The sequence below is a fragment of the Anabas testudineus genome, chromosome 14 (genome assembly GCF_900324465.2).
Source record: "Anabas testudineus chromosome 14, fAnaTes1.2, whole genome shotgun sequence".
Taxonomy (NCBI): domain Eukaryota; kingdom Metazoa; phylum Chordata; class Actinopteri; order Anabantiformes; family Anabantidae; genus Anabas; species Anabas testudineus.
Window position 1 is genome coordinate 18833873 of NC_046623.1, and position 13346 is coordinate 18847218.

General features: G+C 40.4%; 1 protein-coding gene across 1 annotated transcript in view; it reads right to left on the minus strand.

Annotated features, from left to right (window-relative positions):
* Positions 1 to 294: 294 nt before the first annotated feature.
* The window catches only part of LOC113170263 (polypeptide N-acetylgalactosaminyltransferase 10-like), a 43702-nt gene continuing 30650 nt past the window's right edge, over positions 295 to 13346 (minus strand). Inside the window, exons 6-12 of the mRNA XM_026372287.1 lie at positions 12635 to 12818; positions 10246 to 10363; positions 6019 to 6126; positions 5067 to 5288; positions 3011 to 3127; positions 2284 to 2433; positions 295 to 459 (exon numbers count right to left, since the gene is read on the minus strand). Coding sequence (XP_026228072.1) covers positions 295 to 459; positions 2284 to 2433; positions 3011 to 3127; positions 5067 to 5288; positions 6019 to 6126; positions 10246 to 10363; positions 12635 to 12818 — 1064 coding nt within the window. The remainder of the gene's footprint in view (positions 460 to 2283; positions 2434 to 3010; positions 3128 to 5066; positions 5289 to 6018; positions 6127 to 10245; positions 10364 to 12634; positions 12819 to 13346) is intronic.

The window sequence follows — 13346 nt, forward strand, 5'->3', positions numbered from 1 at the left end:
AATGTTTCCGAAACAGGTTCTTTAGCTTCCGTTCAAATCTAGGAAAAATCAACATAGATAAATGCATAAACTAACACTGAATATGTTTTATTGTCACCTAACGACACATTACTGAGTCCCACTGAAGGCAACTATATTCTGCGGCATCAAGGAATAAGATATGTCAGCCTCTGGATATATGAATTTGCTTACAAGGGGGCAAGGGGACATTGGGTCTACTCACCTGATCAAAGATGATAATTGTTTAGTGATCTTTTTTCTTTGGAAGACGCCTCATCTCACTATCCAGTGCCCTCAGTTGGTGCCCTGGTTGAAGTGCTCCAGCACGGTGGCGTTGGTTCTCTCAAACAGCCACTGCTGGCTGGGAGAGGAGGGGTCGCATGTGTTCATGAAGACTCGCCGCTCACTCGGGCTGCTGTCGATGCAGCTGTTACTGACGGGGTGATACAGACTCTTATCCTGGAGGATAGAGAGATAATAAATGAACAGGATTATTCAGACCCACACACACGACCACAGGTCATTTAATTCATTCTTGATATGTCTTTGGAGGCGCTGACACACATTCTTACTAATAAATACCATTTGTATCATTGAGATTTGTTATGTTACAGGATTATGTACCACCCATCCTACAATTCTTTCTAAAACAGTTTTCTACCCTTTGTTCTGCACAGTAGTTGTTTATTTTTGCAGATTTTAAATGACTGGAAATTTTCATTTGACCACAGTAAATAGGTTCATGTGCAACTTTCTACATATGGACAAACATTTTTATGATGAGGACTTAATGACACTAAAGTACAGAGGCGACTGTGGCTTGTCTACATGTGTAATTCAAGATGTGGACGAATAATTCGGCTAATCGGTCAAAATCCAGAACAACCAGAGCCATTAAAATACAAAAAACAAGAGATGAATTCTCAGAAACTCCTTAGAGAATTTCTAGAATTTGGACTTTAGGATGAACACATCAACAGTGAAATTCCTCAGGAGGACTGCAGATAATTTTATAATGATTTTAGATTTATAAATGCATATATGTGCAATTTAACTGGCTGGCAGAGACATACAATGGTGAGGTGGCAATTCTAGTCTTGTTTGGAACAGTTAAATATTTGCTTCTTAAAAATGACTGTTGTTCAGTAAAATGTTGTTGCGTTATTCCTTAAAACTTCACTGTGCGCTGAGTGCCTTGTTTTATTTTACTGTTCTTTGAACAAACTGTGTGGGGCATCGAGACATAACATAAGAAAGGGACTTTTATTATTATATAGTTGTACAGTCTAAGGGCAGTGGGGAGAAACGACCTGCGGTAGCGCTCCTTCTTGCACTGCGAGTGCAACAGTGTTGTGGTAAAGAAGCTACTCAGAACCTCCACAGTGTGATGCAGGGGGCAGGATGGATGTCAGACATCCGCTGGAAACTAGTCAGTTTCTAAAGGCCGTCTGTGGTTGTAAATAGTTTTTATTGAAACCAAAAAAAAAAGGGGAAAAATCCATATTGGATTGTTTTTAATGAGTCAAACTCACTGCAGCACAAAAATACAAGACTTTGGAGAAAGTGACAGAGGGACACATGTTTTGATGAAGTGTCATTTATTATCATACTCTGTCCTTCATATTTAGTTTTAAAATATTCCTCCTGAAAAGGAAATTTAACAGGGTCTTAGCTGACAAATAAAGAACCTCACATATGAACTCGAGCTCATTCTCTACTGTAGTAGACTTCAAGGTTCCAGATGAGAGGGCGTTTTGAGCTTGAATGAACACGCTTTGGATGTTTCCTTTTATTTATTATGATGCCAAAGCTTCGCCATGCTTGGACATTATGACATCAAACGATTATCAGTTAAGTGGTTCTGTGTTTCAACATCGAACCATTTATACTGGTTGAGAACTTGCACTTTATGCACCATTGTGCAGTCTAAAGAGCTGTTTGTTTTTATTTAGGTGCTTTGATTCTAGTTTCTTGCATTTCATTCTTTCTGTCTTTAGCCCCCCACCCAGTAGTAACACACACACACACACACAAAATAACACTTCAGAAAATTACATGAAAATCTTGATGCCTCCTTCTTGTGCATCTCTTGACTTTCTTTCACATTTATTTAATTAGATGTGAACAAATGGCCGCAGATTTCTTTGGCTGGATTTCTTGGATTTCACTAGATGATGCTTAACAAACCAAAGAAATCACAACAGCAGTACAGCTGGAAAGCTGAAAGGAGGCTAGAGCAGGAAGCAGTGAACTCAGACTATTCTCCACATTCCTCTCCGGTACCTTTCTGTAGCGCCACAGCTGGTTCCCCTTCATGCCGTGACAGTCATACAGGGTGACAGGGCTGTTGTGGGAAACAGCGTCGAAGCAAACCTTCCTTGTGTGCATGGGGTCGCCCACCCGAATATCCTCCCTCCAACCAAATGTCAACACCTGCAGGGAACACATCTCAGCTTTAAGCAACATTGCACATTTGTTTTCCTGCTCTGCTTCCACCAGTTATTTAGGGAATATTTGTTTTTCTTAGTTCAGTGGAGGGTACATAGATAGTCCACTGTATTGTATGGTATGTGTAGAATGTGTTGTATCAAACATTTATCAGACCATTTTTTATTAGGTTTGTACATTATTGCTAATTTGTCTTCAGCACTTCAAATTGCTAAAGGGAAATAATGTTGAGGCATGGCACACAGGGCAATAATCACAGTTTCAATGAAACTTTAACCACTGCAAACCTAAATAAGGTTTTACTACTACTACTACTACTACTACTACTACTACTACTACTACTACTACTACTTTGTCAAGCATCTTTGCTGATCTTAAAGCAACGTCACTGGAAGGAAACTAATGGAACAAACTGCCCAATGATCAGTTCAGGTCCTTTCACCATTTGTAGTGTAGAATTGTGACCAAACAACATGAACCTAATGCTCTGTATACCCTCACAGCAGGAAATGGAAACACAATTAGACTATTTAATAGATATAATATGAGAAATGACCCTCACCTGGCCGTGACTCCAGCCTACCTCCCCCCGCCCTTTCACACAGTTCTCCATGCGGATAGGACTCCCTGACACAAAGTGTTTGATCTCCATACACATGTTGCTGCCTACGTTTCGTATCTAGAAAACAGATGCACAGTAGAAACAGAGTTAATGTTGTGTGGAGAGCTTTATACAAAATAATCCTTATATTATATATTGGTTATCAAAACCATACAGCTCTTTATTTCATTCACATACACACATTATTTAATGTTGTCCTGAACAAATGAACATACATACATATTTTTTGTTTGTTTCGTGTGGTGCACTTCACTTACAAGGGCCCAGATGGATGTTTGGGTAGAGAAGTCAAAAAGTATATTGTTGCAGACATATTTCATCACCATTTCTTGTCTGTTGTTACTGATGGGAGTGTTGCTGTTGCTATCTTAAGCTCACCTCACACCTCTCTGTGTTCAACTTTTTAAAAAGTCCTGTGAACATTATACAAGCCTCAGGATGGTCAGGATGGTGATTTGTATCCTGTGAGACCTATAGCACCATGTGCATAAACCCACGCTGCTAAGACAGTAAAGACCTCCAAAGTCCACTGAGTCACTGAGCTGCTTTCTGTTAACTGAACAGATTGTGACTATATCATAAATGGGAATTCTAACATTCACATTAGTAATCCCAAAGATGAAACTACAAAAGAATTGTGTGGTCTATTTAAACCACGAAAGGAACCACACACAATCTGTCAAGGCTGGTGATATTTCTAGTAACGTCACAAACGTAGGCTTTTCCAAACATCTGTTTTCTTTGATACATCCAGCTCCATTATATACTGTAAATTAACCTACTATTCTTCAGGAGCGCAGCAGAAGCACAAACAGAGACTCCCTACAAACTCTTTAAAGGAAGCTTTACATTAACAAATGTGAAATAAGTAAGACTAGACAGAGGCTTGTTCTCACCACTTACCACTGAAGCTAACTAGTCACCCAACACACGCAGCGTCCTAACTTGTAAGTGTAATGGATAAAGACTGGCCATAAATTCCTCTATGCTAAACTATAAATCCAAACCATTCCTCCTGCTGCACAGGGCCGATGTGGTTATAATGTCAACATCCAAAGCTAATTTGCTGATAAAATCTAGATGATGCAGTTAAGATTCTAGTTTCATTCACCTGCGGCTCTGACACTCTGTCAACCAGACCTTCTCAAATATGTTATTTGAAACTAGACGTGCTGAAAAGCATGGCATTATTAAATAAAATCACAGCACAGCACACATACAACATCACAGCACTGAAACTGCATTGACAAAGGTGCCACTTGACCATTTTAAACATCAAAAGCAGCAGCTACTGTTCGTTGTCCATTGGTGATGTTCAATTTGAGCAGATCACCAAAACCCCAAGAGTTTGATCCTTATGCTGCGATTATTCAACAGTACATGCTCTTACTAGGTCTGATTATACATGACAATAACCAGCGGTTAAAGCTGCTTTTAGCTACTAGGCTGCACACACGGTACACTGAACCAACTTCCTGATTATCTCAAACGTGCTGAAACCACTTTCAAAGCTCAAGGTTTCCCTGTTCCTGTTTGGTTTCTCTGCTGCACTTTTATTACCTTTGTTGGGTTACGGCTGCCAAGTATGTTATAATAGTATAATAATACATTTTAAAAACTTAGCTTTTAGCCAAGGGACAGACTTCATTTATTTTACACTCCAATTCCATTTTCCAGGTGATTTGCCTTTTACTATCGTATCTTCCATTTTATTTCTGAAATAATAATAAGTTAGAGGCTTTTTTTCAGACATCAATAAACTTTAAATAAACAGTAAGTGTAAAGTCATTATATCATAATCAGATGACTGTTCTCCCACGCACCTGTCAGTCATGTCTGAAATTATGAATTTGCTGTGCAAATACTTTTTTATTGACCAATGTTATGAAACCAGAAACATTTTAAATAAAAAATGAAGCACAGCTTTATACGTTTTGAACTCAGTTCATCCTCGTATACACAAGTACTTGTAATAAATGAACTGTTCTCACAGTACCTCTCCCCATGCAGCAGCAGGAGGCTCCACTGGTGGGTAGTGTTTGGGCAGATCCCAGGCCACCTCGCTCATGAACCACTTGAAGCTTTTGCAGTTGAGTCGGTTTCTGAGTTCCTTCTGTGCAGTCATGTCTCCTGCTGACAGGTGGCGGTACTCAGGCCGTCGCTGGTAGACATATTCAGCATACTCATCCATCCACACCTCTGCCACACGTTTTAGGTTCTGAAATAAATAAATAAATAGAGAGAGTGTATGTCTCATAGTCTCATAACCTCCTGGCCCTGTTGTGACGATGATCTTATGCAGCCACATTGGACCGTTTTGTGTGTGGGTTAGGGTGTGTGTGGATTCACGCTTCAAATCAACTCATGTCACACTTTGTGTATATGTTGGTCTCCATAATTCCAGTTTTACTTGGAGTAATGTAGCATTTCAGTAAAAAAGAAAAAGGATGACACAAGAAAAACGATTTTAACCCTGATAATGAAACAGCAACTTCAATTGTGTACAGATAAAAAGGCTGTTTCTTTTAGTATCTTCACATAAATGTGCTTTATCTGCAGAGTAAAACTGATTCACCATCCTGAAAATGATGTGATGATGCGAATGTACTTTGAATTCACTATAGCACCTGCAATAACTAAGTTGTGGATAGTGAATAAACTGCATTCTACTTCTTATCTGGACGTGGTTTGTTAGTGGATGTTGAGCTGGCTGTAAAGTGCTTCATGTGGAAAAGATAGAGGAGAGTCCTTAGTATTATTATAGTATTATTCAGCCCAGCAGTTGTGTAACGTCACCTATGGATCTGACTCTGATTGAAAAGGGCTGATGTGATAGGACACTAAACTCCTAAATCCTAAATTTGGTTGTTGGATTCACAAAATCTGTGACTGATCTGCTGTATTCTATTTTGTCACTAACCGTGGAGGCACACAGTGTGAAGAATTACCTTTGCCAAACTGATTCCACCAGGGACCTTGTAGGGGACATACTTCCTGTAGATGTGTCCTACCCTGGAGCAAGGGATGTCCTCCATCCGACCGCCACACATCCACACCTTAGAGATACACACAGAGTAAACACACAGCTGGATCTCTCTTTTCCATCTTAACATTCAAAGACAGAAAGTTGTGGAAAGGTAAAGGAAGGGCACTGTCAGGGAGATGGGCAGAAAACTGATAGCTCAGAAGACAAAGGCATGAAGTACAGTGGTTCTAACAGACCCTCAAATCCAGGGAGACAAAGAAGAGAAGGGAGAGAATTCAGTGGAAGATGCAATAAACATGAGATGGGATGATTGTTGAGGAAAACACAGAAACCAAATTGTGGTGAAAGAGAGAGAGAGAGAAAGAAAGACAGAGATATGAAGACGGTTAAGTAATCGAACGATCATGCTCCCCAGAGGATCATCCTGAATGTGGATAACCTTGTAAGCTTTTATGGATTCATTTTAAATGATTATTGGAACTATTTTATTGTATTAAAAACATGACACTGACAAACAAGTGGTCAAGAAAAAGTAAATATTTCACAGTTTGAATTGTAATTAGCATAAAATTGATAATATCCAGGAAGTCATTGTGGAGTTCAGGAGGGAGAACGGAGACACGCTTGATGCCATTCACATCAACGGGACAACTGCTAAACACGTCTCCAGCTTCAAGTTCCTGGGAACCCACACCTCAGAGGACCTATCCTGGACCACCAACACATCCAGCCTGGTCAAGAAGCTTTAACAGCTCCTCTTCTTGTTGAGGACATTGAAGAAGAACGACCTGTCTTCATCCATCCTGGTGAATATCTACTCCTGTGTGATATAAAACATCCTCACCAGCATTATCACAGTTGCTGAGAACAAAGGACTGCAGCGGATGGTAAAAACCTCCCAACGCATGACGGGGTCTCCACTTCCAACCACTGAGGACATCCAGGGGACACGTTGCCTACGCCGAGCTTGCAGCATTTTCAAGGAGCATTCTCTCACCCTGTTCACACTATTTAATCTCCTGCCACCCGGGGCAGAAACTTCTCGTGAGTACAAGTACTAGAAAGTACTTAGTACTAGTACAAGTAAACGTTAGCGTAAATCAGAGTATTACATAGGACTCGTACCTTCTTATGTTTATTAAACATCTGATCCATTTAACCACTTTCTACCACGACGACCAGCAAGAAAAGCTGTAATTCTACTATAATTAAATCCAAGCTATGAAACTCAACTCCAGACCTGGTCTGGAGAGCACTAGAAACTTTTTTTTTTAGCCAGTGTCCCTTTAGGAGCTCTGTATGTTCTCATGGAAACAAGCATCAGAAAGCTACTGCACTACCATGGTAGCGATATCATTATACTACTCACCACAGTGGAAGGCTCATGTCCGTATCCTGGCCGTGGTGTCATTTATTTATCAATGAAGGTTTTTATAAGGTTTTCATTCAAAGCCTTTTCATTCAACTTAATTATTTCTGCCTTCAGAGTTACTGTCTTCAAGAAATGTTTGCACAACCTGCATTATCATCTTGCTTTACTTGTGAGGTCATATTGTCTCTGTGCTCTGTGGAGCTGAATGTGCTGACATTATCTCACTGTATGAGCAGGAAATGCAGGGTGTACCGAGACCAGTGTCACCAGGATGGAGCTTTAGATTAAGTGTGCCAGCGAATAAAGTGATTCTGTTTCACATGCAAGTAGGGCCTGGCTGTCTGTGGGAGCAGCAGTTTGGTTGTAAGGATTAGTATGAGAGCCTGTTAATCTTCTCACCTCAGGAGACTGGCTGTCTGCACAGTATCAGCTAATGGGGATCTTAATAAAAAGGAAACCAAATTGAATATCTGAGAGCATAAAGTAGACTTAAGAGGCACAGCTAGGCATGCGCTGATAGCAAAAATTAATGGTATGATAATCTTGGCCAAAATAATAACCTTGGTATGGGATATTATCTCATTAATTACTTAAACAAGATGAAAAGCTTCAAAACAGTATTGAAACACAAGAGCTTTCGCACTCGGCTCAGCCCTGGGTTTTAGCCAAGGCAACTCTTTTCACTCTCAGCTTTAAATGGGACAGATCGTCACCTTTTAGGCCTAAACTCTCAAATGTTAGGTTATTATTTAGGTTGAAGTTGAGGTGGTGATTAGGTGATTATACTTCCAGCTGACAGTAGTGTACAATATTGCAGTCAAGATTTCCTTTTGTATAGGAACTCATTTATAATTAAGCATCTAATACAGCACTAGACAGATGTGTCATTATCAGCCAGTGTAGTGTTTCATTTATATACCCTAAAGACATTTTGTGGAAAACTGGGAATTTGAGGAGGCTGTGAGATCTCTACAACTGTTCAAAACATACCTACAGTATGCTGCATTTCAACATGAGCATGATCTGGTGATACTATAACCTGGCCATCACATGTCTTGTCAGTGTATTTAAATACCTCATAGTTCCATATCCTCCAAGCAGAACTCTCCGTTCTCAGACTGCAGGTTTACTTGTGGTTTCTAGAGTTTCCAAATGTACAACGGGAGGCAGAGCCTTTAGCTATCAAGCCCCTCTCCTGTGGAACCAGCTCCCAGTTCAGGTTCGGGAGGCAGACACCCTCTCTACATTTAAGACTAGACTTAAAACTTTCCTTTTTTACAAATCTTATAGTTAGAGATGGATCAGGTGACTCTGAACCATCTCTTAGTTCTGCTGCTATAGGTTAGTCTGCTGGGGGACCTCTACTGATACACTGAGCTCCTCTCCTCTCTCCTTTCTCCTCTATCCATTCTAATTCTACCATTTCATGTCATTAACTTTGTGTCTTCTCTCTCCTGTAGTTGTGTTTCCTCCTCTCTGTCTCTCTGTACTTTTCTGCACTTATCCTCAGCCTCGGAGCTGTAAATCTCCAAAGTGCAGTTACTGGCCCTCCCGGTCTTCCCAGTGTTTCATCTCCTTCTTTTTTTTTTTTTTGTTGTATTTTTGTTGCTGTTCTTTTCTCTCTCCTCTTTTCATTCACCCCAATGGGTCGAGGCAGTTTGCCGCCCACCCTGATCCTGGTTCTGCTGGAGGTTTCTTCCTCTAAAGGGAGTTTTTCCTCTCCACTGTCTTCTGGTGCTGCTCAAGTGGGTTTTCTATATAATTCTGTATACAGTTATATTTAAGGTAAAGGTATAAGGTTGAACACTGTAAAGTGCCCCTGAGATGACTTCTGTTGTTTTGGCACTATATAAATAAAATGTAATTAAATTAAACTACTATTAGGATACAGCATGAGTCATGTGGATGTCTTTCTACTGCTATTTAGACATAAATACCACTGAGAATCTTTGCTGACAAAAACTACTCAAGGTTACGGGAAAAAATGTGAATAAAAGAAAACAAGTCTGACTTTTGGAAATAGCAAACAAGATTCATCACCCTGTCATTGGAAGGAAAACATAAAACTAAAAATAAGAGAGCTAAGTAAGCTGTTTTGATTGACAATGGAAATCATATTTCTCTCATGCCAACAAAAACATTGAGGCCAGAGGTCAGCTACACAACAGACTCCAAGGAGCTGGTTTAAAGTTGTTGTGGGATGGGAACAATGCCAATCTCACAACACCATGGGAACATAAAATAGATATGTTCCATGTATTTCAAACAGTTTGTCTTGGGTGTGCATGTGTCTGTGTGTATGTATGCATATAAATGATAGTCCTCCACCTATGTGCTTGGTGTCAGCTGGTAAGAATGTGATCTCTGAAATGTTCTGTTGAATAACAAGCAAAACTGAATCCCATGATGCCATTTGTGACACAAATGTACAGTTAATAACCATACGTAGCCTGATGTCTTGGCTAGTTAAGATGTGAAGGAAGAGCAGCCAGAGGGAAATTCTGATAAATTTTAAGAACAGCATTAGAAATAAAGTAGGACTCACAATAAACACCCTTATTCTTTTACAATGAAGCCTTGATAAACAAGTTTTCAATGTGCCAAAAGGCACAAAATAAGAGGATTACCTCATTGTTTTGGGGACAACATTAATTTCCTGAAGAATATGTTTTGTTATAATCATGGTTTTGACCCTGACACATGGATTAAAGGATAACACACTGACTTTTCAAAGGAGGCAAATGATTATAAGAAAACACAAATAATCTTAATTGCCTCTAAACACTTAAATCACCCTTAAATAATGTATATTGTTACCTTAAACGAGATCTCGTATTGTTCTCCTCCCCAGATCTCTAGACCTCTGTCATATCCTCCCAGCTCCCAGAACCACTTCCTGTCCACAGCAAACAGCCCACCTGCCATCACAGGTGACCTGCAGGATCCACAAGATACACACACATACATAATGCACTGTATCTGCATGATTAAATATGAAAGGTTATCATGGAAGCATCCTTAGCTTCTATAATGTGAGATATTCTTTAATAAATATACAAGCAGATTATAGTTCAGAGGAAACGTTTAGGTAACTCGAGAGTGGGTGTGGTTTAATTCACATGGAGCAGTATGAGACACAGAGGACTCTCATCCTTCATACGTTGTAGGATGCCACCGTATACTATCAATTATAGAAACTGTTTAAAGTCATGATCAACACGTTCTTTGTATATACCTGCATCCTATGGGTCACACTTAATTTTCTTTTCTGATTATCAGTGGCACCATCTTCTAAGAACAATAAAAACAATAGAGGACGAGCAGGCAGTATGTATTTGTGGTGTTACTACTTTTCTCCAGAAAACAAAAAGGGTCTGAACAGTGCAGAACCAATTAACCCTTAACAAAGCACAGTCTGCTGCTGCTGGGTGCAGGGCTTGTTAGCTGTTGTACACGACTGTCAGTGACAACGCTAGGCAGAAAAGTTGAGGCAAAAGAAACAGCAGATAAAAATAAGTGTAAGATTCTATGAGGAACTTCATTCACTGTTCGATCCTTGACCCCAACTCTGTCCTTTAATTCAACCCAATAATAAAACACTGCTCTGTCAACAATCAGTCAAAACCTAAGTGGATCATTTTCACATTTTCCTCCCCAGAAGTCATGATCCTCACCAGCGCAGAAATATCACAACACACACACCGTGTTGTCATAGTTACAAGCTTTTCATCAGGTGGAAATCGGAGGCAGGCAGCCAGCAGGTATTCTGTTCTCGCCAAAGTCATCCCTGAGGAGGATCAATTAAAGGGAAACAGGGCAGCTCCTCCACTGTCAGTGGTGAGAAACACTCCGGGGCTTCCCATGCCTCATGAGCAGTGAGCAAAGACACGAGTCCCGTGGTGATATGTCGGCCAGGTTTCTGCTGTTTTACCTTCTCCAGGGGTGAAAAGGATGAAGTGAATATTAAAACTGTTACTGAACCTTGATGTTGATGTTTTAAACTATCTCTGAGTAAACTGTACTGTTCTTGTTCATTTCTAAGTCAAGCAGCTTTGTTATTGATTAATCCTTTTTTAAATTACAGTAAATAACATGATGCACATTAATCTGAGACGACGGCCTTCACTTCACTGCTCAAGAAAACATGGGTCTAAATCTACATTAATATAAAGATGAGCACAAAAAATCGACTTGAAACTGATGCAGGGGAATCGACTTAATTACCACAAAGACAAAGTGAATTAAGAGAGAACAAGGAGCTTTTTAGATTTCAGCTTTTGTGTGTTGGGTATATTACCAACACACACACACACTTTGCATTGACCTAACTGAAAACTGGATTATTGTCTTATGTGCTAATGTGCATTTTCCGGAATATCCATACACAAAACCTCCTTTCCTTCCCACACAGTTAAGCTCAACTGGTGAAAATGAGGTGGAGGCCACTCGGGACTTTTGCCTGCTGCTCCCAAGTCAAGTTCAGCACAAACAATGCACATAAAACAAAAAGAACCACAAGTGGGGGTTTGGCACCAGTTTCAGTTGTTCCATATAAAAGCACTGTCATACAACAGAATAGCAGCGAGAACCACTGAGCACAATGATTAGTTCATGTGTTGACGTGTCCTCTACAGTTACAGTGGAGCTCCGCTGTGAAGCAGTGAAGTGGCTGCTTCTCCTACAAGTGTCTGACCACAGAAGTCAAAAAGTAATGAATCACTGGCTTTCACTCTGTCCCCACCTCCTACACAATACTGAAACATCAACCTGAGTGTGTGTGAAGGGTTGTTCAGGGGTTGTTCTTTGCTCGACAAGTTCTGGAGCCTCCACCTGCTAAGTAGGGATTCATACCAAAAATACCTGGGTTCAAACAGCACAGGGGATCAGTGTTGGTGATGAACTAGGATTCAGGACGTTTGGTTTCAGTGAACAGATTAAAGGTGTGTCAGACACCAAAATACTGCACAAGTTGTCTGTACTCATCACACCAATAACCCACAAAGATATCATGACAAAGACTGTTTTATCTTTTTCAGTTGCATTTCAATGGGATGGCAGGGAGGTGTGCTTTTTAGCAATACAAGGAAAATAGAAACCTAAATAAGAAGCAGGAGCGCAGGTGATTTGGTGAGCATCATTGATGATCACCTTAATTACTATTTGTACACATTTGTACAACATCTACATCCGATAGGTTGTCACTCACTCAAAAGGTTCACTGGGGTCATCCCTCTGCAGCTCCGGAGGGATGGGGATTCGTTTGTAGTACATTTCCCAGTCAAATGCCCCTCGCATCGCGTCCCCTGCCTGGGTGTCATAGCCAAAGTTGTCGTGGTCAATGACATCGATCATTGGACACACAATGGTCTTTCTGTTGTGAGCAATTCGATCTGTAAGACACAGGGAGGCACATGGTCGATGCTTAGTTAAAAATAAGTCATTCAAACACAGAGTGTATTTCTGGTAGTAAATGAGGAAGTCTGGGTGTCCACAAAGAAATACCATACTGTCTGTCTGTGTGTTTATATTTTCCACTAAGTCCTTTTCACATGTCAGATGCACTTAGACCATCACAAAAAAAGGTTTCTAGTCCGTTTGGCGGGTCACTCCCTGAAAAAGGCTGATGAGTGACGAGTGACTGACATTATGACACAACACCTCTGGCTGCCGTCTCTACTGCTCATCATCAAAAATGCTTCCACTGAGGTTTTTCACCAGGGTTTGGGAATATTATTCAAAAGAAAGAGTCAAGATGTTTAGGACACACAGTAGTGGAAAGGGTCTATATGGGGTGACACCATGCTGGGAAACAGAGCTGAACATGAGTTCTTAATAGGAAAAGAGGTAATGGTGTGTGTGTGTGTGTGTGTGTGTGTGTGTGTGTGTGTGTGTGTGTGTGTGTGTGTGTGTGTGTGTGT